This window comes from Mytilus galloprovincialis, chromosome 5, assembly GCF_965363235.1.
Source record: "Mytilus galloprovincialis chromosome 5, xbMytGall1.hap1.1, whole genome shotgun sequence".
NCBI classification, from domain to species: domain Eukaryota; kingdom Metazoa; phylum Mollusca; class Bivalvia; order Mytilida; family Mytilidae; genus Mytilus; species Mytilus galloprovincialis.
Genome location: NC_134842.1, coordinates 30894297 through 30920467, shown reverse-complemented (window position 1 = coordinate 30920467; position 26171 = coordinate 30894297). Strand labels below are relative to the sequence as shown.

At 32.8% G+C, this 26171-nt stretch overlaps 1 protein-coding gene across 2 annotated transcripts in view; it reads right to left on the bottom strand.

Annotated features, from left to right (window-relative positions):
- Positions 1-25059, bottom strand: part of LOC143075587 (pre-rRNA 2'-O-ribose RNA methyltransferase FTSJ3-like) — a 36126-nt gene extending 11067 nt beyond the window's left edge. For both annotated transcript variants that reach the window (XM_076251050.1, XM_076251051.1), the window contains exons 1-13: positions 24912-25059; positions 16387-16539; positions 14730-14809; positions 13196-13295; positions 10862-11174; positions 10415-10523; positions 8122-8222; positions 7675-7743; positions 3924-4034; positions 3324-3459; positions 1753-1973; positions 1214-1313; positions 16-397 (exon numbers count right to left, since the gene is read on the bottom strand). In XM_076251050.1, coding sequence (XP_076107165.1) covers positions 16-397; positions 1214-1313; positions 1753-1973; positions 3324-3459; positions 3924-4034; positions 7675-7743; positions 8122-8222; positions 10415-10523; positions 10862-11174; positions 13196-13295; positions 14730-14809; positions 16387-16539; positions 24912-24978 — 1942 coding nt within the window. In that variant the 5' untranslated portion in view covers positions 24979-25059. The remainder of the gene's footprint in view (positions 1-15; positions 398-1213; positions 1314-1752; positions 1974-3323; positions 3460-3923; positions 4035-7674; positions 7744-8121; positions 8223-10414; positions 10524-10861; positions 11175-13195; positions 13296-14729; positions 14810-16386; positions 16540-24911) is intronic.
- Positions 25060-26171: the final 1112 nt, after the last annotated feature.

Below are 26171 nucleotides of genomic sequence, written 5' to 3'. Positions count from 1 at the left end.
TACATAATTTCTTACCTGAATCTACTGGCACTGTTTCAAAACCATCCTTTTTTGTCTGTGCTTTTTCTTTTTTTCTACTTTCCTTTTCTTTTCTATAAAGTTCTGAAGTATCATAATCACTGTCACTAGCATTGTCATCACTACTACTTTCACTTTCAGTATCACTGTCATCTGACAAACCACTATCATCTGAATCAACCAACTGTTTTTTAGTTTCTGAATCACTTGGAGGTTTGCCATTAGTCAATGTTTCACTGGATTTTTTGTTGTCAGTTGCAGCTAATTTTACACTTGGTTTTTGATCAAGAATTTTCCCACCCTTTTTAACATATTCATTAGCCATTGTTTTTAATTCAATGTCTTCATGATCATCATCAACTAGATCAGCAAAAACATCCTACAAATCAAACCAAAAATATCAATTAGCTATTTATAAAACTCATTTTTATTGCTTGTGTACATCAAAAGGAAAATGACATTCCATCATTGGCTGAATGTCAATTTTTTAATAAGTTGTTAACCAATCGCAAAGAAATTGAGCTACATTTAAAAATATTACAGATAATGCTTTAGATTCCGGAATGAAAAATGAACTAATGCATTTTTATAGAATCTCAACAATTCAATTTATACATGTACAGTAAAATGAAGTCAAGTTACTTTGAAGGAAAACAAGCTACAAGCTAACAACAACATAATTCCTTTGCAACAGCAACTCTAATATCTCATATGCATGCGATCCAATAATGTCTAAACCAAAAGAAAACTCTATTAATATAAAGGATAAAAGAAACATTTAAACAGGACTTTATCAGGGTTTTTTTTAATGTAAGGTAATAAATTAACAATCTAAGGATCTTTTCTATAAAGTGTGATTTTTAAGCTCAAAATTGAAGACAAAAGGATATAACTTCATTTGCTTATTTTCACTCCATCTATTTGGGATATTCTCTCATGAACATTTAGCCCAAAAAAATTTCTGTCTTAAAGGTTAGCATCTATTTTCTGTTAAATCCTCTTGGTAAGCATCAAATAACTTTTTTGGTTTGACCAGAAGAATAAATAATTCAAAATCTTAGGTATTCAAGTTACTTATACTAACCATATGCATTCAAGCCCCAAGATTTTCCATTCTCTCTACCTTATAAAGCAAATTGGAAATCTCTCTTATAAAACAATATTAAAAATATTGTACTTCAAATAAGCCACATACCTTACTGAACCAACTATTTAATTTTTTCTCTGTCCTTTGATCTCTATCTTCCATTTTGACCAGTAATGGATTCTCATCATTATCCTCTGCTTCCAGATCACTACAATGACAGTCAGCATTAGATAAATATGTTTACCAGGTTTATGTTGCAGAAAGAAAAAGTACAATGAATGTTTAAGTCTTTTTACAGAAACCTCTATAAGAAATTCCTTTTTTTTCATTATTTTTACAGGAAATTTTTTACTCAATAATATTACATTACATACACATAAGATAAAAGCTGCAGAGAATAACCAATTCATGGCCTCCATACTGTGGATTAATTTACTTTTTTTGTGGGTACTAATTTTCATGCATTAAGCAAAACTTACATGTTTATGGATATTCAATTTTGTGGTTAAGAGGAAGTCTGCATATAAGCCTATAGGAAATATGTCATTCGTTTCACCTTTATAAATGAAATCCACGAAAAAGTTGGTACCCAAAGAATAATAATGAATCCACAGTAACTCTTGCAAATATGAATTTTGTAAACATACCCTTCAATTTCCTCATCATCCCCATCATCCATGTCCTCAAACTCTGGCTCCTCCTCTCCCTCCTCTCCTGACGAGTATAGATCAGAATCTAGGTGCTCTTTGTCTTCTCGGTCAAATGTCAGCTTTTTCTGTTGAGCATTAAGATCGTCTTCTTCTACATCTTGTTCAGCAGCATACTCATCAGCAATCATTGTATCACCTTCCTCAACATTATCCAGTTGCTAAAAATAGAATTGGTCTGTATGTAAGAAAATATCTTATTTCAGAGATATGTGTCTTAAAATTCAATTTCTCACCTTTTTCTTGATAAACCAGAATGTGTCCATAGATTTGGATGTCACACTCACACTATCATTTTTGTAAGTTCAGTTGACTGTGAAATTAGGGTAAAAACTCTAATTTGGAATAAAAATTAGAAAGATCATATCATAGGGAATATGGGTACTAAGTTTTAAGTTGATTGGACATCAACTTCATCCAAAACTGCATTGACCTAAATCTCGAACCTGAAAGGGGGATAGACAGACTAATGAATTGATGGACCGGCACAATGATGCACAGACTGAAAAACATGATGCCCCTAGGTTTGGCATAAAAATTGCTTATTCAGATTTTGATAAATTATTCAAATAATAAGACTAGCTAACATTTTTTTTTATCAATAGATCAATGATCATAATAATTAATCCATGGAACTACAACTAATACTCCATTTGCAATACCCTTTTTTTTATTTTTTTTAACATTTTTGGTTTTGTTAGAAAATCATTTAGAAAGTCAAATTTAGATTCATCAAAATTATTTACACTGATAAAAACCCAACATGAAAAAAAATTAAATCTTTTATGACGGGTCATGATTGAAAAAAATATGTTTCTTTTAAAAAACCTAGAGTGACATGGTTTTGCAAAGTAACATGGTTTTTAGTTGGAGGGGGAAAACAGGGAAATATTGATATGACACAGGCTTATACTTTTATATGCAAATTTCTTGTAATATCCAATAGTTTCATTGGACATGTGGGATTTATTAATTCTCACTAACCTTTCATAAGCCCTGTCTACCCAAAGCAACATCATTAAATATTAGCAAAGGGTGTTAATGTCTAATATTAACACCAGTCTGAGCCTGAAGTTTGCTGATACGGAAAAATTAACACCTGCTACAGTCAAGGTTCTTAATTTATGACTGTATTTTTTAACCATTGTCCTTTTCATAACATTGTGGAAAAAAAAGCTTACTGCCCTTGGACAAAGGTGTCAGGATGATTAACATATGAACAAACTATCACCAGCAACTTTGTCTTCAGTGATAATTCTCCCCCCACCCTCGTTTGTTAATCTACTAACACACCTTCATCCATCGGCAGTATGTTCATACTATATATGGTACATCAGGCCTTGAAGGCATAAAACTTTGCTCAGTGCTCGGAGCACAAAAATCATGCTCAAAACATGAAATCCAGCAATCTGATTGGTTGATTTTCCAGTCTGAGTACAAAAATCATGCTCAAAAGTTTTATGACCATGAGGCCTGAAATAGGTTATAAATATTTTTCCAAATAAACATACTGTTTTATTCTTGATTTTCTGTAAGCTGAACATTCCAATATCATCAACAAAGTCATGTCTATCGCCAGGTATTATCATCTTCATGTCAATCTTTCTTCGTAATTTGGCTTTCTCCCTTCTAATCTTCTTTATTTTCCTGCAATGAAAATAAATATGCATAGATTTATAACAATTCAAAAGTTTTATTCACTGTAATAGTGCATATTCTGCAATTATCAATCCTTCCACAATATTGAAAGCTATTTTAAGTCAGAGGGTGTTGAGTTCTTTGAGCAAGCTTTAAACAAGTCATGACGCCTTGATTTATTAGAATATCTGTTCTACAGAGAGATGCCACCAGCCATATTCCTATGCATTCTGTAAATGTCTTACACAGAATAAATGAATAATGTGTCCATCAGACATTTTTAATAAGGGACATTTCCACAGACCTCTAAAAGTAATGGCAAACAAATTCCAACTTGGTCTGTGTTTCATGGAAGTAAGTAATTGCATAATATTTTGTTGATGTAAACTAGAGCTGGAGAATGCAAAGCATAAAGTATTTGATTATATATTTATCAGTTCCTTAACACGACTTCTCAAAGATTAAAGTCTGACCTTTTTAAAGCTTTTTTCTCCTCTTCCTCAGCCACTGCTATTTTCTTCAACAACTCTGCCTCACCTTCCTCTGAATCTTCTGCCTTTTCTTCTATCACTTCTTCTTCTTTCCTGATATATAATTGAAAATAATTATTGTATAAACAAGAATGTGTCCCAAGTACATGGATGCCCAATCTGCACTATCATTTTCTATGTTCAGCGGACTGTGAAATGGGGTCAAAACTCTTAATTTGGCACTGAAATTAGAAAGATTGTATCATAGGAAACATGTGTACTAAGTTTCAAGTTGATTGGATTTCAACTTCATCAACAACTACATTGACCAAAAACTTTACCCTTAAGTGACACAGATTGACAAACAAATGATCGTACAGACCAGAACTATCATATTGTGCAATATTGCAATGGAATTTTGTAAATTATTTTTCCAGTATAGAAAGCAGGCCTACACTGAATGTGCCAGGAGCAGCTGTATTTCCAACTGTGTAATCTTTATGAGAACTTTAAACTGTGGCATTTGTTCCATCACTGACTGAGATATTAGATGGCATAAATCAAGTTTAAGCCCACTATATAATTCTGTATCTGAACAGAACCAATTAGGAAAATCATCAGTGGTTGTTGCTATAACATTGTGTACCTTGTCTATGTCTATCTAGAATTTTGTGCTTCAATGGGTCACACAATTATTTTACTAAATATAGCAATTAATCAGCTTTCAAAATAAATGTAACAAGAATGTGTCCCCAGTACATGAATGCCCCACTAGCACTATCATTTTCTATGTTCAATGGACCGTGATATTGGGGTAAAAACTCTAATTTGGCATTAAAATTAGAAAGATCATATCATAAGGAACATGGGTACTAAGTTTGAAGTCTATTGGACTTCAACTTCATTTAGAACTACCTTGACCAAAAACTTTAACCTGAAGCGGGACAGACTGAACGACGAACAAAGAACGGACGCACAGACCAGAAAACATAATGCCCCTCTACTATCGTAGATTGGGCATAAAAATAGATTTGTGTAAGATATAAATATGATAAATGTGTATTGATAGTCCCAATGCTATTTATCCTCTGATCTGTTTTAAATTATAAAGGAAAACAAGTATAAGAACATGCAGTGTTTACATCAATCAGAGTTTAGATGACAACTAGACAACTCAACAAAATTAAACAAACTAGATATCATTGAGATGGGCGCCATCTCTGTGGGCCCCGCTGTGAATAATGTGCATTAAAAAATTGTATCTTTACCATAGGACATGGGTTTGTCAACTGAAATCAAAGTTTTTGACCTTGACCTTTGACCTAGGAAGTTGTAAATAAATTATGACACACCCTTTGGTGTTGGTTTATAAACATGTCAAGTATAAACTTTGAAATGATAACGGTTCTCAAGATATAGAGCGGACACAATCTTTACCATAGGACATGGGGTTGTCAACTGAAACCAAAGTTTTTGACCTTGAACTTTGCCCTAGGCAGTCGTTCATAAATTATGACACACCCTCTGGTGTTGGTTCATATACATGTCAAGTATAAACTTTGAAATCATAACGGTTCTCAAGATATAGAGCGGACACGATCTTCACCACAGGACACAGGGTTGTCAACTGAAATGAAAGTTTTTGACCTTGACCTTTGACCTAGGAAGTTTTACATACATCATGACACACCCTCTGGTGTTGGTTAAAATGGATGTCAAGTTTAAACTTTGAAATCATAACGGTTCTCAAGATATAGAGCGGACACGATCTTCACCACAGGACACAGGGTTGTCAACTGAAACCAAAGTTTTTGACCTTGACCTTTGACCTAGGAAGTTTTACATACATCATGACACACCCTCTGGTGTTGGTTAAAATGGATGTCAAGTATAAACTTTGAAATCATAACGGTTTTTAAGATATAGAGCGGACACAAAGTTAAAGTGTTACGGACGGACGGACGGACGGACGGACGGACGGACAGACTGATCACTATAGGGCGACCCGCCTAATTAAAAGTCAGCACATCTTGAAGATGTCTTTGCAGACTTTAGGCCAAGTAAAATTAATTAGATGCAAATTTCTGAAAATAATGGGGTGAGTGGGAGGATTTTATTTTTTAAATTTTATTTCATATGAAACCATTTTGTGACGAGTTCTTCATATCATGCATATATGCAAGTGTAATAATAAGCTTATATCATGTATACACAAGTATGAGGAATCTTATATAATATTTCAAATCCTTAAATAAATATATCTAATTGCGGCTTTAAAAACTTAACAACAAAAATGTGTGAGAAATACTCTCTTCAGTTTATAGACTACCTACACAAAATGTATTTGGGTTTCCAAACAATGGTTTGTATTACCATATATAATGAAGCAAATGCATTGGTATGCAACACAATTATTATGAGTACAGAATAAAATGAAAACTCAGAGAGTGTTGAAAATAATAGGGTTGGTACTTCATATGCAAGATGAAAATATAATTATCATGTAAAACATGAACAAATAATTAAAAAAAGTTGTTGTTTAATGAGTCTTTTTGGGTGTATTGGGACATTTGCTGTTTGTCAACATAAAAAGACAGCCATGGGTAAAATCAAAGGGCTTGCATAAATAAAATGCGTATGTTTGTCGACTTTTTAAATTCAATAAACGGTCATAAATCTGACAAGTTCGTGCTTGTGTTTCAATATCTATAATTCAGTCATGTTTTCTGTATCAATGGTTTCCACGAATCTTGTGCTTTGGGTATCATTTACAGTTTAAATTTCCTGAGATCCGGACATTCTGGTATTTAAATTTTTCAAGAGGTGATGCAGACAGGATTCCTCTAGATTTTTCATCTATTTGAAGGTGATAACTGATTATTTATATTGCTGACTATTTTTTAACAGAGGAGATAATATGATAAAAATCAAAATGGAGATATTTTATAGTGTCTGTAACAATATTAAGCGGGTGAAATTACTACATTCAACTGGTGTCAATATATATCAATTAAATTAATTTGCATTGAAGTCTATGGAAAATCTAGAGGATTCTTATCCGCATCACCTCTCAGCATTGTTTACATAACACAAATTATTATCATTGATTGGTCAGTTACATGTTGTGATGTCACTGCAGATCTGAGATATATAAATAAAAAAATCCGCAGTTTTCTAACCACAGAAATTTGTGACATACCGCGATTTGCAGTCTTGGAAACAGCGTTTTTCTCGTAACACCAATATTTCATGTCATTCTCGTTATCAATCTTTACTCTCGGAAGATGATGTTGTCATCATAGAGCAGCGGAAAGGTCGACTTAATCATTTTGGTTAGATATACTCGAGGTACAAAATCGAAATTTGAAACAGGAAGCATTGAATGAAACGAAATTTTAACGGTTACCGGTAACGGGAAGGAACAAAATCCGGAAATCGTAAATTTTATAAAATAAAAAAATTCGGGGCGGGGCGATTTCAGAGGGGCGGGCGGGGATGAAAATCTATCAATTAATTTTAATTGGCCTTACAAAGACGGAATAACAACAAGCAATACATGGACTACTAGCAAAAATCACAAAATGATATCCTTTACGCACACATTGTAAATGCAGTCTATGACACTGTTAATTTGGAATGCATCCCAATAATTATTTTCAGGGATTACAGAAACTATAACAATCTTAGAATTATCTTGGTTTTATTATGGAATATGATATACAATAATTTATTTATTAACATACAAACTACTTACACAGGTTCGTCTACTTTGTCCTCTATGTTGAAATCCTTTTTCAGTCTTTTCCTCCAGTTAATTATACTCCTACAAAGTAAAGACCATACATATTTTTACTTTTAGTCATCCCATCCAACTATTTGTAAAAATTTAAATAATGACTATGATATAAAAATATAAATTTTCACACTTTAAAAAAATATTGTCATATTCTGACAACTTCCTACTAAGGCTCTAGGTCTAATCCCATGGCAAATATTAATTAATGACAAGGAACTATATTTCTCTAGTGTTTTCACTTTGTTTTGATGCAAGGCGATACAAAATGTCTCAACAACATCTTCTTGTATTGTTGTTTATAATGTTAGTGTTGTAAAATTACTAAATTTCTATCATATATGAAATTATCATTTTTATTTGACTGGGAAATAACTGTTTTTCACTGAGGTCAATATAAACAATTACCGTAATTCTTTCTTGCCCAAGACTTTGATATCTCCTAAACAGTGTTTCACCTCTTCTGTGGATGCAGGATGGGTTGCTATTCTATCTTCATCAAGAATGACCTAATATAAAACAAGAGTGCACACACTGAAATGTCTCGCCTTCTTTACTAATCATTGATATTATGTTGAAAGTCCTAAGTATAAAGCTTTATTACAACTGTCACATAAACTTAACATTAACCAAGATAGCTAAACAAAGACCAATGAACCATGAAAATGAGGTCAAGGTCAGATGAACCATGCCAGACAGACATGTACAGCTAACAAAGCTTCCATACAACAAATATAGTTGACCTATTACTTATAGTTTAAGAAAAATAGACCAAAACACAAAAACTTAACACTGTGCAATGAACCGTGCAATTGAGGTCATGGTCAAATAAACCTGCGGGACTGACATATAGATCATAATATATTTCCATACACCAAATATAGCTGACCTTTGGCATATAATACTGTAAATTCAGAAATTAATGCGATGTTTTTATTATTGCGAAAAATGCGACTGAGTTGTAAACGCAATAATTTAAACTCGCATTTTGAAATTTTTTATATGAATTTAACAGGATTTTTCTCAAAATCGTAAAAATTAAAATCGTATTTAAGTCTAAAATCACAAATTCGCAATAATAAATGCACGCAATAATTTCTGAATTTACAGTATTAGATAAAAAGACCAAAACTTAAAAACTTAACTTTGACCACTGAACCATGAAAATGAGGTCAAGGTCACATGACATCTGCCCACTAGACATGCACACCTTACAATCATTCCATACAACAAATATAGTAGACCTATTGCATAAAGTATGAGAAAAACAGACCAAAACACAAAAACTTAACTATAACCACTGAACCATGAAAATGAGGTCAAGGTCAGATGACACCTGCCAGTTGGACATGTACACCTTCCAGTCCTTCCATACACCAAATATACTAGCCCTATTGCTTATAGTATCTGAGATATGGACTTGACCACCAAAACTTAACCTTGTTCACTGATCCATGAAATGAGGTCGAGGTCAAGTGAAAACTGTCTAACGGGCATGAGGACCTTGCAAGGTACGCACATACCAAATATAGTTATCCTATTACTTATAATAAGAGAGAAATCAACATTACAAAAATTCTGAACTTTTTTTTCAAGTGGTCACTGAACCATGAAAATGAGGTCAAGGACATTGGACATGTGACTGACGGAAACTTCATAACATGAGGCATCTATATACAAAGTATGAAGCATCCAGGTCTTTCACCTTCTAAAATATAAACCTTTTAAGAAGTTAGCTAACGCCGCCGCCGTAGCCGCCGCCGGATCACTATCCCTATGTCGAGCTTTCTGCAACAAAAGTTGCAGGCTCGACAAAAATCAGTAAATCTTAAAATCACTAAAACATGTCAACAAACAGTCTCAATATGCTTCCTCCTTAAAAAATATTTGAAAATATTAAATTTGAGCTATTTACAACATTGAGAACAAATATTAAAATTATTTTATTTTATTTTATTTTTTATTGACAACCCTGCATACTATCGGGTATCCTCTTTAGTGACTCTACCGTCACTTCACTAAGGCGTTGGTTCAGCAGCTTCTTATCTATTTACAACATTGAGAACAGTATAGTTACACTTCAACCTATCATTTATAGAAAGGACATGTACAATAAATGCATTTATTAATAATTTCAACTGGACGTTAAGCAAACAACAATGAAGCAAATAATTGCATTGCTCTTTTCTCAACCAAATATAATTCTGGGAAACCTTTGTTTTATAATTCAAGCACTTATTAATCACATGAAGAAAACCAAGAACAAACACATGGCCAAATTGTTTTCAATGGTAAGTACATCATAATGATCTGAGATATGTATCTGAATATAAAGTATATGCAAAATTGCAAATGTATTATTAATAAAGCGCTGCTGAACCAATGCCTTTGTGGTGAAGTGAAAGTAGAGTCACTAAAGTGGATACTCGATGTTATGCAGGGTTGTCAATAAAAAATAACGACACTTAAGTGAACTGCAAGTTTTATTGTGTCGACTAGTTTCGCCGATCTATATAATTTGTCCTGAAGACGCTGATCTAATCGGCTAAACTAGTCGACACATTAAAAGTTGCAGTTCACTTAAGTGTTGTTGTCAATCCAGCGGAATTTTATATGTATTAATAGTTCACATTTTGAGCAGAATAAATTAAGGCCAGATAATGCTTATTAAGTTTTTGTTAAAGCCAATTGTATGACAAACCTGATTAGCAGCAGCCAACAGTTCTAAATAATTTTCGCTCTGTATAAATTCTGAAGCATTTAATGTGTGGAAGAGTGTGTAGTCTCCTTCAGCATAACCATCTCTTTGTCTGAAATATAGAATTCATATAAACATATAAACCAAATGATTAAATAGAAGAAAGATCTACCAAGAAATATTTTATTAAAGCCTTGATTTGTAAAAGATTTACCAAAATTTTGTCATTGTCTGTTTGCATTGATAAAAATTGTTTTATAGTCAGATTCCTCATTCGTTGGAATCATGAAAATTTCATTTAACATCTACATCTTTTCAGTGATTACATCATCAGCAGCAATTATCGCTGTGGTGACTTTAATACATAAATAAGGTTTTGCAAAAAAGAGCTTTATTGAAAATAAGAAATTGGTATTTACCAAATTATCCTTAGAAAATATATGAACAAACCTTTTCTTTTTTTCAGGATGGATCAAACTTATTGTCTGTTTAGGTTCCATTTCCAACTCCTGGAAAACATACTTAGGGTCCACAAATTTTGGGTCTATTTTATCTGGTGCTAAGAATTTCTCACAGACCACAAATATTTCAGCCGATTCATTACGTGATGCCTGTGGTTTGGTAGCATGTACACGTTTAAATAACTGTTGCATGACCCAGAGAAGTGCATTGTAATCTTTGGACCTGAACACTTTGGTTACAAACCATCCACCTGGTTTTAAAAACTCTGTTGCTAGTTTTAATGCTTGGAGGGCAAGCTGAACTGAAAATATACAAAACAGGAAAATTCATTTCAATTGTATGCTGATATTTTTTTCTTTTCTTTTCTAAATCAAAGAAGCATTCAAATAACATGACATAAGAATCAAGAATCAAAAGTGCATATTTGCATGGAAATATTTTATTCTTTAAGCAAAAATAGGAAATATTTGAAACAAACAATGAATTTGTAATTTCTAAGTTACATGTAGGTTCCATCAGATGATCTTTAATAGTCGTTACATCCTACTTTTGAATATCATACCTCAATAATTTAATTTTGAATGTAACGTGTCTTCTGATTGGCTGACATTGTTATATTTATTGGCTCATGGCATAATTTTGTCATGTGACTGTGACGTCATCAACAATTTTTTCATGGTTTACCCTGGTTTAAAATGAAATTTAGAATAAAATGATTAGAAATGAATGTAATTATGGTAATATTTTTTCTGTCTATTAGAAATAACAAAAAAAACTAGAGGCTCTAAAGAGCCTGTGTCGCTCACCTTGGTCTATGTGAATATTAAAGGAAGCAGATGGATTCATGACAAAATTGTGTTTTGGTGATGGTGATGTGTTTGTACATCTTACTTTACTGAACATTCTTGCTGCTTAAAATTATCTCTATCTATAATGAACTTGGCCCATTAGTTTCAGTAGAAAATGTTAGTAAAAATTTACCAATTTTATGAAAATTGTTAAAAATTGACTATCATGACTATAAAGAACAATAACTCCTAAGGGGTCAATTGATCATTTCGGTCATGTTGACTTATTTGTAAATCTTACTTTGTTGAACATTATTGTTGTTTACAGTTTATCTCTATCAATAATAATATTCAAGATAATGACCAAAAACAGCAAAATTTCCTTAAAACTAACAATTCAGGGTCAGCAACCCAACAACGGGTTGTCCGATTCATCTAAAAATTTCTGAGCAGATAAAGGTTGACCTGATAAACAATTTTACCCCGTGTCAGATTTGCTCTAAATGCTTTGGGTTTTGAGTTATAAGCCAAAAACTGCATTTTACCCCATGTTCTAATTTTAGCCATGGCGGCCATCTTGGTTGGATGGCCGGGTCACCAGACACATTTTTCAAACTACTTACCCAAAAGATGATTGTGGCCAAGTTTGGATTAATTTGGCCAAGTAGTTTCAGAGGAGAAGATTTTTGTAAAAGATTACTAAGATTTACGAAAAATGGTTAAAAATTGACTATAAAGGGCAATTACTCCTAAAGGGGTCAACTGACCATTTCAGTCATGTTGACTTATTTGTAAATCTTACTTTGCTGAACATTATTGCTGTTTACAGTTTATCTCTATCTATAATAATATTCAAGATAATAACCAAAAAGAGCAAAATTTCATTAAAATTACTAATTCAGGGGTAGCAACCCAACAACGGGTTGTCCGATTCATCTGAAAATTTCAGGGCAGATAGATCTTGAACTGATAAACAATTTCACCCCCGTCAGATTTGCTCTAAATGCTTTGGGTTTTGAGTTATAAGCCAAAAACTGCATTTTACCCCATGTTCTATTTTTAGCCATGGCGGCCATCTTGGTTTGATGGCCGGGTCACCGGACACATTTTTTAAACTAGATACCCCAATGATGATTGTGGCCAAGTTTGGTTTAATTTGGCCGAGTAGTTTCAGAGGAGAAGATTTTTGTAAAAGTTAACGACGACGGACGACAGACGACGGACGCAAAGTGATGGGAAAAGCTCACTTGGTGGCCCTTCGGCCAGGTGAGCTAATGAGGTGCACACTTTAATATAACCCGCTATGCCAGTTATACAGTGTGCACCACATTTTTGATGTTATTTCTTCAGAGAGAAAAAATATTACAGTCATTTCTTAATTGAACAAATGCTGGAAAGTAACATAGTTTGATTTGATCAAAACCAGAACATTTTTTTTAAAAGCATCATGTAGCAAAGAGTGTTACTAAAACACTATCAATCTTTCTTGGAACTTATTCAAGCATAATGTTTTACTAATATAATAATATAATACCTTGTGTGAAAGCATCATGCAGCCAATTTTTACCAACATTAGGTGCTCCATCATTGAGAACTACATCAGCCTTCCATGTATGTAATTCCTTCCTCAATGTCTAAAAAAATAACAAAAAATATGTCACTGATATAATTAGAAGATTGTACATTTAAATGATGATAAATAATAATCTGAATCAGCTGAAAAAAATACTCTTTTAAGAGCTTACAGACTAAAATATTATAACTTGGTAGGAAGTGCAAAACTCAAAGAGATTCTTTGAAAGTTTCATTGAAATCCATTCAGTGGATAAGTTCCTGAAACAAAATGGCTTGAGTACATTGTAACATTTTGTATGGCAAATACATATATACATGTTCATTGTTGTGTTTTTTTTTCAACAGAAAAGCCTCCTGGAAAACAATGGATTCTAAAAAATTGCACACTGGCATTACATCAGAATCTAACAAACTTCATTACATCTGTCAATGGTTTAAGAAGAGTATACTTTTCAATTATTACTTATAATCTTTTTATGATATTGATAATATGCAAAACTGTACAACAATGTTTGTTATATACATGGCAGTCATGCATATGGTGATAAAATTATGTGATATTGTTTGTTACAGCTAAAAATATGTATCTTAGCTACAGTTCTTTCATGCTTATGTCTTAATCTTTATTAGGCATTATGCATAGGTTTTAAACAAATAAGTAACGCTCGTGTTGCCAATTCCAACCATTGACCCTGTAATTAGAGATCCCTTTTTTTAGTTGTCTCCCTTAGCAGGGACATACATTTTTTTGACAAAAGAGAGCTAGCAGAAAGAGCAAATTTATCTGTGCTAAATGTGTGTAACATTTAAGGTTTTCAAATCTTTTAATTACATTTTACTTGTTGTCAATCTAAATACTTTTGATACATATACCAGAAGTTATTTTTAATTAAAATTTGTTAAAACGTAGATATATATCACTTTCAACTTATCATGCTTTGTGTAGGAAAAAGCCAATTCTGCCCAGTATAGAATCAGTTGACAACGGGACTATTGGTTAAACATATAAAAAGGCAAATTTTAGAAACTGAATTTGTTGGTCAATTCATATAATTATGTTCATACTTGGTTTTACACAATACTTGTTGATGATTGGTAGCATTAGGCTACTGGTTGAGACAAATAGAACGTATTTGTTTTTTGTTTTGTAGATAAATTAGGCCGCAAGTTTTCTTGTTTGAATTGTTTACATTTGTCATTTCATGGCCTTTTATAAATTTGTAGCTGACTATGCTGTATGGTTTTGCTCATTGTTGCAGGCTGTACGAAAACCTGTAGTTGTTTATTTTTGTGTCATTTGTTCTGTTGTGGAGAGTTTTCTCATTGGCAATTATACCATGTACAAATGTATCTTCTTAGTCTTATATACTTATAGAAATAGTTCATTAAAACCTTTATACTGTAGAAAAATGTCAACATTTAGTTGGATGGACAAGCATTTGACAGAGGATATTATTTTCTAACAATAAATAGCTGTATCTTTTCTTACTAACCTGTCTACATTTGTCTGTGGTGATGTCTTCCTGAAATGTTGTGACATTGGGTATAGGTCTTATAGAAACCAAATCTACACCTGGTGACAAAAAATAAAATAATCATAATATAGATATTTTTATGGGCACAGGACGTTTGCGCTTTTTTACCTGTAAAACGATAGGACATTTGCGCTTCAAATACTATGGACATTTGCGCTTTTAATTTTGATTCACCTGTATTAAATTCACCAGACATTTGCGCTTTTTACCTATAGTCGACTACCTGTAATCTTAATGAGAAGTAAATCATTACATAAATAAATTTAACTTATATTTGTCATTAGTTAGTTCACATTTACACAGTGAACATGGATTTTAAAGTTATAGTGACTAGTAAAGAAAAAAAATGAATATGTCTTGATGGATTTTTATATCGTTTCGACCAAACCCTAAAAATTGGAGACCTTTTAAGGAGATGTACCGTTGAAAATGAGAAACTCGCTCATTTATTTGAGATGTGGGATAAGTACCAATCAGGACAGTTAACAAGAGCAAAATTTGTTCACTCATTGGGCTTCAAATATCAAGCTAAAACTGACCTGTAATTGTGATGACAGTACTTGATTTTATTTCTGTACATACACTTTAAACATATATCAACAATGTGCTATGACATATGAAGGTGCTATGAATTTTAAACTTTTAACCATAAAGATGACTTTAACTCTGCCAGGTCAAACCTACCGGTCCCAAGCCCGGATAAAAGAGGAGGCTGGGAAGTTATAGATATATATATAAAAAAAAGCGCAAATGTCCTATGTAAAAAGCGCAAATGTCCATTTTTAAAAAGCGCAAATGTCCTATGTTTTGAAGCGCAAGTGTCCACAAAAAAAAGCGCAAATGTCCTATGAAAAAGCGCAAACGTCCCGTGCCGATTTTTATGTACATAAAATCATGAAAATGTTATTCTATTATATTTCAAACACACTGTAAAAATTCAGCCTGCAACCAAAGTTTCCAATACATGATGGTACTCAGCTTCTGAGTTTGACAAAGAAGGAACATTTTATACTTGTGAAGTTGCATGTTCCCCAACAAAAGTCATAATGACATACATGTACTGTGTGCTATTTTTTCTGATAGTTTATATCATTTCTTTTCACAAGACATTGTTGTTTGTTGATTCATATTTTAATTCTGTTAATTTTGTAACTTCAATTTTGATGTTTATTATCTCTGTGTTTGATCTTTAAAAATATAATCTAGTTCCTTTTAAGTTTTTGTTCCAATGGAAAATATACTACTGAGTACTACTTACAATTGAAACGTATGTTGTAAAGGAAAATTTATTTCATGACAATTAAGTATACTTATTCAGCAATTATATAATCTGAAAGCTTTTCTCACGTTTATCTCACAAAAGTGTGTTATTATACATGTTTATCACACAAAAGTGAGTTATTATACATGTTTATCACACAAAAGTGAGTTATTATACATGTTTATCACACAAAAGTGAGTTATTATACATGTTTATCACACAAAAGTTTGTTATTATACATGTTTATCACACAAAAGTGTGTTATTATACATGTTTATCTACATGTTTGCAGCAAATTTGGTATGAACATTTCTTATGGATGTGACAGCAAACGTTTAATGTATATAAACCTACCAAGAATAAGACTGGATACTGGAGTATTCTCAGAACAGACTTGTAACCATCCTCCAGGAGCAGCACATAGATCAATCACTACTCTGGACTTCTGTAAGAACTCATATTTTCTGTTCAGCTGGATAAGTTTGAAAGCTGATCTAGCTCGGTAGCCTAAAATAAATACAAAACTAAATTTCACAATTTGTAAGACAATGCCATGGATTCGGGACTGGCCATTTTATCCTTGATGGACATGTACAGGTACAACAAAACATGCCTTACATCAGTCTGTTCAGTCAGGGATATACATTTTTTTTTAACTCTATGGTTTTTAGAGAAAATATCTTGCATGTACATGTATTATTACAGATACATTGTACTTTCCTCAATCCTGAGTTGTTATTCTTAATTCCTTAAATTTTCTAAATTTGTAGTAGATTTGTTCTAACATACATTTGTTATTTGTTAAAAAAATCAAAATAATTTTTAAATTTTTGTAGGCACTTGGGAATTCTTAAAACTGCAGAAACTTAATACACAACCTTGATATTTAATTAATATTAAATATTAGTCTCATTCTCCGTCTAGTGGACTTATACATGTACATGTTATAACACTCTTTTAAGAATCCAGTCCTTAGCAAGGAAGAAGAAGAAGAATATTAACAATATTTTTCATCAATTATGGTAAATCCAAAAATTGAGGGTAAGATTTGGAGATCAGATTGGGGAACAGATGTCAATCTGAGTCTTAAATAAAAATTAATACAGTCAGATATACTGTTTTCAGATTAAAACCAACTTTGTGACCTATAGCTGTTAATTTCTGTGTCATCTTGTCTCTTGTGGAGAGTTGTCTCATTGGCAATCATACCACATCCTTTTATATATTGAAGACAGTATTGTTTACACTACAGTCATGACAGTTTAAAGATTCAAGCAGCCTCCAATACCAAATAGGTGTCTCTATTTCTTGTTGAATAAAAGCCAGAATTAGCATCTTCGATGTAATGTAAAAAAAAGTATATAGTGAGACAGATGCAGTTGATTTTGAATCACAATAATTTAAAGACACCCACACACACCTCTTACATGTATATAATATTGTTCAATGGGAGTATGCAAAATGACCATAGTAAAAGTCAGTCAGGTAACAAGAAATACTTGTATTTTGAAATCATCAAAACGAGTACAACCTGCATTATTGGATTTTTTTAGAACCAGATCTTGAATAATGCTTTGTTGATTGGAATGGAAAGTGAATCAGTGGTCAGACACAATAAAACTACACGACCTCTCTAAATTCTCATTGCCTAACTCTACCAAAGCGAGAATTTGCTTTCATGAGCTTCAATTTAATCGAGTTAATTTGACACAAGACTCAAAAGTGTAGTGTTTTTTTTTTGAGTATGTTTTATTTTATTACATTGTATTATGTTTAGGGAAGGTCAACTTTTTGGTAATAAGACCCATTCACGGCCTGGCTGGGGAATTGGGTAGGGAAATGCTCACATTAATTTGTACCGATACAGGCTCCAAATGCTTCCTTTAAACGCCATAACTCATGGTGGTGATCCTTATAACTGATGCTTATACGGAGACAAGAACAGGAAGGCAACAGTAGGTTTGTTCATCCCCCAAAAAGTTTATACCTTTATACCTTTATACCTTTATCTTCGGGTCGTTACATAAGCCAAAGGCTTCTACTGACCCCTCATCTTGGATTGTCGTATATGATTTCTCATCTCATTATAATATATTTATATATAATATATTAAGGCGAAGTGTACGTAATTGCACGCCTCTAGCGGAAAACGGGATTAAAAACGTTCGTCGTTAGTTACGCAAGTTATCTCCCTTACTCCAAGAAAGGACACACGAAAGAGAAACTACTTTCTGCGGTCTATAATGAATCCAACAAGCACTCCTATGCTGTCTTAAACCTCATAGAAATTATCTAAATAACTCCAATTAGAAGTCACAGCATTCTGTACGTTATTCTGTGTGCAGCCTGACTTAAAAACACTGTTTTTTTTTGTTTGTTTTAGACGCTAGGAGAAGGCATTTCGTGTTTATGATATCAACAGAAAGAAAAAACGCCTCACAACAAAATTATACACAAATAAACAAATAAACATGTAACAATTTTTCTTCTATTGATATCAAATTAATTAAAATGAAACCTGAATTGACCCAACAATATCGTTTTAAAAAGCCGTAGTCTTGAACGGAAAACACAGTACTCAACGTAAAGTTTTATAATAGGTTACAAATAATTAATGAAAGACGTGTGAATTTAATTGTTTACTAGTAATTAAAAAGACGTTGAAATGTTCGTATTTTGTGCAATTGAAAATTTAAGGACATGATTTATATTCATATTAGAAATCAGACGATACCAAGAGAATAATTTGACCACTAGTGCAACACTTACAGGTCGGAAGAACAAAGACGGAAAACAAACAAAAAATTAACAAATTAGGCCCCAAAAATTATTCAGTAACTTAAAAGTTGTCTCACTCTAACATTTATCTTAAAAGTAAGTAAAAATTATGTCATTCAACTCCCAGTTTCAACTTTTTCTACATGTGCAGAAAAACAGGTGTCTTCTATTCCGTCCGCAATTGATGGGAAAACTTAATCTAAATTTAGAACCATATTGAAATTGAAAGTACACATGTAAGATAAAATATAACATGTCATTTCTTCTTTCACAAATTCCAATTTCGAAGAGATATATAGCGAAATCTGTTTTCTTTTATTTTGCCTGTGTGCATCATTCAAAATTAGAGAATGTAATTTTGAAGTATCAAGTCGGGTGGTGGGGGGGCGGGGTAGGACCTTTATCGGAACTCCGGGATCGGGTGTTTTTAATCTCGGGATTTCGGGATTGACCCTTTCGGGATCCGGGAATTCTATTTCCGAATTTCGGGTAGTCGGGATTTAAATTTTTTTAAATTCAATAACTCGGGATGTCGTGTTTTTAAGCCCGGGATTTCGGGATCTGGATCCCTCCGTCCCTCCTCCCTCTATTATGGTTAAAGAAAAGAGGTCAGGGAAGTTTTGTAATACTTGTAACTGTAATTTAATATTTAGTGGAATGAGAGATGAAATGTGTTCAGACATTATTACATTTCTATTTTTTTTTAAATTTAACCCAAGTTTACTGCAAGGGGTGTTTATCGACCTCGATGATTATCCATGAGGATTTCGCACTCGGTCAGCTCTAGGTTTTCCCCTAGTTCATGATCATGCAAGAATTGAGAAGCCTGTGGTTTACTATATTAGTCTTATAATATGTGACTTTGGAGTTCATATAATTTACATTCAACGTTTTTTATCGAATATTTCAAGGCTTTTTGACTATCAATGTTGACATCCCCCCCCCCCCCCAAATTGATTGGATAAAATGAATGAATGGATTACAGCCCCTATTTCAAACTTAAGTCCTATAAACTGACTGGTATTCGAATTTGTTAAAAGAAAAAAATATCTCTCATATTGATTCAATACCGTAATGCCGAAAAACAATCATTTGTTTCCGCGAATTCCGTACAGCTAGAAATATATTCCAGAGTTTCAATTTGAGTAACTCGAATAATTCAAGCCCTTTCCATGTCCGATTTTCTCCCACATGAGAAATGTAGCATTCGTGCATTAGCTGAATAATACGACTGAATTATTCGGGTTACAATTTGTGTAAATCCCGAATGCACATAAAAGTAAAGGTCCAGCCCGACTTTCGGGAAAGGACTGTTGTAGATTTCAGATTGATTTCCAGAAATAAAAATGTTTCACGCAAATATTCGTCTTCAGACGTGTAAAGTACAACGGTTACTAACCGGTCTGGATTGTGATAAAAAGAAGCGCATGAAATGCATAAAATATATAATGTCGTGGGTCAGGAATGTGTTGAATTATAGAGATGCTTATGCGGCACAAAGATAAGATTAATTTACCCAAATGTACTAAGAATTACCACACAACTTAAATTTACTTAAATATTGATTTGTTATCCTGTGCCAGACAGAAGGCTGATATTCTGAAAAGAGACCTTGATGAAATGAAGTTTTATGGGAACAAAGATTTTGAAAACACGTCGCAGTGTTTAGATTTTAACAAAAATAAGGCACCAAGGTCGAAAATAGTTTTAGTTCATAATGAAGAAAATGTCAACCGTTTTCTAGCTTGGCGATCTCTGCACGCACCCGAATATAATAGACAAATACAATACAATAGTACACAAAACGTAACATAAAGAACTAAAGACCGAGCAACACGAACTCCAACAAAACGGTATATATTTTATACAAGTATAGAACTATATGAAGCGTCGTAACTGTTGCGGCGACGTCAATAACGTTGTCGTTGTTTTTTTGTTTTTTTACACTCAAGATTCAACTTTAACAGGGTAAAGCTTGAAAAGTAGCACGGTTGCTAAGGACTTTCTTTGCACCAATCGATTCCTCAGACATTTTAGAATCGTCTCATAAATTTAAAACAAAATCGATTGTCTAATATAATAGAAAATCTTGGAAATGTAACAATTCCTGCCGAATTTCACGATTTTCCCTATATATCCTTTGTAATTTTGGTGTATGATGCTGTTAACTTCAACAGCTCGTATCTCAAAAACGAAAACGGTTACCCCCTTTTTTTATTTTATTTTCCGATTTATTTTTACAAGCAGAATCTACATGTAAAATTTTTAAAAAATCCATAGTGTAGTTTAATTACGTACACTTCGCCTTAAACTTATCAAAAAATACTTATTTAGGTGTGCGCAGCTTAAACACTTAACACGAACATATGAATTTATATATGTTTCAATTTTCGCCATTTAATGCAGACTTAAAATTATTCAGAGTCTTTGCCGTCACCGTTAAATCTGACAGGTTATTCCACTGATCCACTACTCTAATTGAAAAAGTATTTAGTCTATGTGTTGTCTTACACTGTTTTTTAAAAAGTTTTAATGAGTGACCTCTAGTATTATTAGATGGTGCTAAAGTAAATAGGCTGGTAAAAAATATTTGTCATCTTAATTATGAAGACAGGTTACGTTCATTGGGTTTGCCAACCTTGGAATATCGTAGGGATAGGAATGATATGATACAAGTCTACAAAGCGTTGCATGGTATAGATGACATCGACTGGATGAGCCTATTTACTTTAGCACCATAATCTGTCCAAATTTTCCTGTAACTTACATCGCTCATAATCTGACGAGACTTTAGAATAAACTTTACAATCATCAGCAAAAACTTTTACTATACCCTCTACTACATCAGGAAGATCATTTATAAATATTAAGAAAAGAACTGGTCCTAAAACACTTCCCTGAGGTACACCGCTCACCACGTCTGACCATGTTGATGTTGTATTATTTATACGAACACATTGCTTACGCCCAGATAAAAAACTTTTTATCCAATTCAAAATGCAGCCCTTTATTCCAAGTTTTTCAAGTTTCAAAAATAAACGCTGATGTGGCATGGTATCAAACGCCTTGGAAAAATCAAGGAAAATCGAGTCCAGTGGAAAACCACTATCAATTAATTCTGACCACTCATCCAGAACTTCTAGGAGTTGAGTAACACATGATCTACCGGGACGGAAGCCATATTGACTGCTAGTGAAAAGATTGTTCGTGAGAATGAACTTCATAATATTGTCTCTAATAATGGATTCACATATCTTACATACCACTGATGTTAAGCTTACAGGTCTATAATTACCAGGTTTCAGTTTTTTCCCTTTCTTAAATATCGGTGATACTATGGCATTTTTCCAATCGTCTGGAACTTTACCCTCTATGATAGACTTGTTAAAAATTAGAAACAATGGATAACAAATTGCATTTCTAGCTTCATATAAAACTTTCGGATGAAGACCATCAGGTCCTGCAGATTTATCTGTCTTTAATTTATTAAGTTTCTTTAACACATCTTCCTGGCAAATATTAATATCATTTAAAAAATTGTTCGACACTGAATTAGTATCATAATCTTTCAAGTCCTCTGTTTGAGTAAAAACACTAGTAAAAAACTGATTTAAAACTTCAACTTTGTCAGCAGTACTGGATGCTAAAGTACCATCCGGTTTCTCAAGCGTGCCTATTCCTGATCTAGTCTTGAGTTTACTGTTAACATAATTCCAAAACGACTTAACGTTAGACTTTGATTCTAAGGCCACTTTTTGTTCAAAACTAAGTTTAGCATTTTTAACAGCATTTGTACATTCATTGCGATCCTTCACATATTTAACATATGACAAATTATTTCTTGAATATTTATATTTTTTCCATGATTTACGTTTCTTGACAATTGCAGACTTAGTAGCTCTATCCATCCACAAAGGTGGGCTTATAAATTTACGGTCAGTTTTTTTCTTCGGAATAAATCTATCAATGTTATCGGACATAACAGAAGAGAAACATTTCAACATTTCATTAATGCTTTTATTATTTAGCAGAACATCCCAGTCAATGTTGTTTAGAGTCTCATTAAAAAGCTCATAGTTACCTCTAAAATATGAAAAACGATCGCCAGAAGTATTCTCATTATTCAAATAGCAACAAAAATCAAAAGTTATCATGCAATGGTCACTCTTCCCAACTGGCGAATCCAGAGACTGTATAGAGTCTTTGGCTACATGTATCATATTTTCTTCATTCGTAAAAACCAGGTCAAGTAAATTGGCATTTTGACCAGTACGAAAACGTGTCGGTGTACATATATGTTGAAAAAGGAAATAGTTTTGCATACACTCATAAAATTTAAAAGGATCTGTGTTAATACCACTTGATACTTCATTATCAACCCACTTGATTTCAGGGTAGTTAAAGTCTCCCATAATTAAATAATGGCTGTACTCTAGATTACGAGCATGACATATTAAATCATTCAATTTCTTATTATTACATGATACAGACGATGGACTCCTATAAATACAGCCCAATAACAGTTTATCAGTTCCTTCTAATTTAACTTCACACCACACTGATTCATTAAAACCAGATTCTGATAAAATGTCTACTTTAAAAGCGGTCAAAGACTTGTGAATATAAATAACTACACCTCTATCCCCCACTTTGTCCGGTAAATACTTTTCGTAATCAGCTAGATTTAGCATGGATGCTATAGATTTATCCATAGAGTTCTTAGGATATATTTCACATAAACCTATTATATGTGGCTTTTCAATCGATAAATGTGCCTCAAACTCTAAACGCTTATTTGACAGAGTGTCAACATTAGAAAACAAAACTCTCAACGACTTCATATTATCTTTCGAAGTAAATTTCTTATCCTCCTTCACAGATTGGGTATCGGAAACACCCTGGGAAATATTTAACTCATTTGTATTGTCATTAACTGTAACTGTAACATAACTATTAACTGGAACAAAATTATCAACACTAACTGTTAACATATTTACATTTGAAGTATCTGAATGATCTTTGTTATCATTATGTATCGGGGGCCCATGGAGGAATCCCCGATTTTGGCAATTCAACTATCTTTTCTCTACGAATGGCCCAACTCCTATGTGGAAAATCCTTTTTCATTTGACCCAATTCAATACGTAGAGCATTATTAATTTCTCTCTGTTTTTTTGTGAGTTCTCTGCCTATGCCAATTTTCTTGTGAGCACCTATCTTGGTATCTTTCAACTTGTAAGCATTACGGAATAGATTGTTCCTAGAGGTATTATCCTTAACGACTAACCTAGTAAGTCTGAATTTCCCAGAGCCTTTCTTAGGCTTTGCACCTAAACGTGTAATCTCGTCAATAGCAATATTGTCAATCCCTAAAGAGTCACTACAAAGCCCCTGAATAAATTCAGTATCTTTCATTTTAGAATCCCCCTCCTCAGTTTCAGGAATACCAAATATAATAACATTTGCTTCTCTTTTCTCTTCCTCTGACTTACATGTATCATCAATAATCTGACTTATTTGTTGTGACACCATCTTGGGTAAGTTTTCATTAAGTTGGGATAAATTTTTATCCACTGAATTGATTCTTTCATTACAATGTTTCAGACTATTTGCAAGACCAACAACTTCTGTTTCAATCTTATCTTGTCTTGTGTGCATTAAAGTCAACATCTTACAAATTTTCTGGGAGGCCCCTTTGCAACCCTTGCAAACCCACTGGATACTATCATCTGATTTTTGTAAGAAGTCATAATCTGCGACAGGAACCAGTTCACACTTGATGTGGAACCATTTATCACAAATAGAACATGATAAGGCTCTGTCATTAGATACCACATCCTTATTACAGTTGTTACAAATTTATCAATTTGTCTTTTATCGTTATAATTTATGTGAACTGAATATAGTATTTCAGAAATTAATTCAACAAATCAAAAGATTAAGAGTCCACATATCTACAGAAATCAGAAATGGAGAATCTTTTAACACCACTCTTTTTGAACTCCACAGGCACAGACTCACCAGAAGAAGGTGGGGGTTGATCATTTAAAAATATCAAATCATATTTATAGTGAAAACTATATTTGAAAAATGATGATTACCTGTTTCCTTAGCTAGTTTGTAAAATTTATCTTTTCTGGATTTTCCTGTTTTACTTTTCTTGCCCATATTTTATGATATTTGATGAACTGAATCTGTTTACATTGAAAAACGTGGTTTCCGATTTTTGTGTGTACTACGTCATTTCCTGTAAATAAAGCAGCTGACTAAAGTTCTCGTCAATTTATTTCCCCGAGAAACAATTTCCCAGGGAAACAATGTAATTAAAAAAAAAACGGTAGCCGATGGAAAACCATACGCACAAAATAGTGCACCGTACTTCTATTTTAGCAGACACTGTATACTGATTACATTAAGTAACACAAATCACAGATAATTTATTAATAATGTTTAAATTTTAAGAAAAGATTGATTAATTATTTTCTTAATGATTCTAGTATATAGTAGGGGAAACATTGTTTATGTCAAACAAGTTTGCATTCATTAGTGATTACTAGTTTGTCATTCTGTCCGTTAGGACAATTTTCAAACATTTTATCCTCATGTTTGAATATATTTATTAGATATTCGGTATAAGCTATGAGCATTTCATAATATAACTAAAGGGGGGGGGGGGGGTCATTTTTTTGTGTTTCCAGGTTTGTCTAAAAATTTGTTAACTACTTGTCAATGTTTTCCCCCTCCTAATATGGGTTTATCTTAGACAATTTTCATGTTTCCAAGGAACACATTTCATTCTCTTTTTTTATGTGTTTGCAGGGGGAACACAGATTTTTTTTAGTATTTCCAGAATTGTCTAGTAATCATTTTTTAACTACTTGTTAATTTATAATTATGTCGCCTAGTATTGGTTTCTCTGCTCCTGAAAGACATTTTTCATGTTCTCAAGGGACACCCGCTTTAATTTTAAATATTTTTCGTGTTTCCAGGAGGAACATTTTTTTTTGTGTTTCCAGGGGAAACTTTTTTTGTGGGTGTTTCCAGGGGAAACATTTTGTGTTTCCAGGGGAAACTTTTATTTTTGTGTTTCCAAGGGAAACATTTTTTTAATGTTTCCATTTTTGTCTAGTAATATTTTTTTAACTTCTTAGGAAAGATTTCATTTCATGTTTCCAAGGGACACATTCAATACTTATTATTTTTGGTGCTTCCAGGAGAAGCATTTTTTTGTGTTTCCAAGGGAAACATTTTATTTTGAGACACAAAAAAAAAAGTTTCCCCTGAAAACAACAAAATAAAATGTTTCCCTTGGAAACACAAAAACTAAATGCTTCTCCTGGAAATACAAAAAAAAAAAAAAT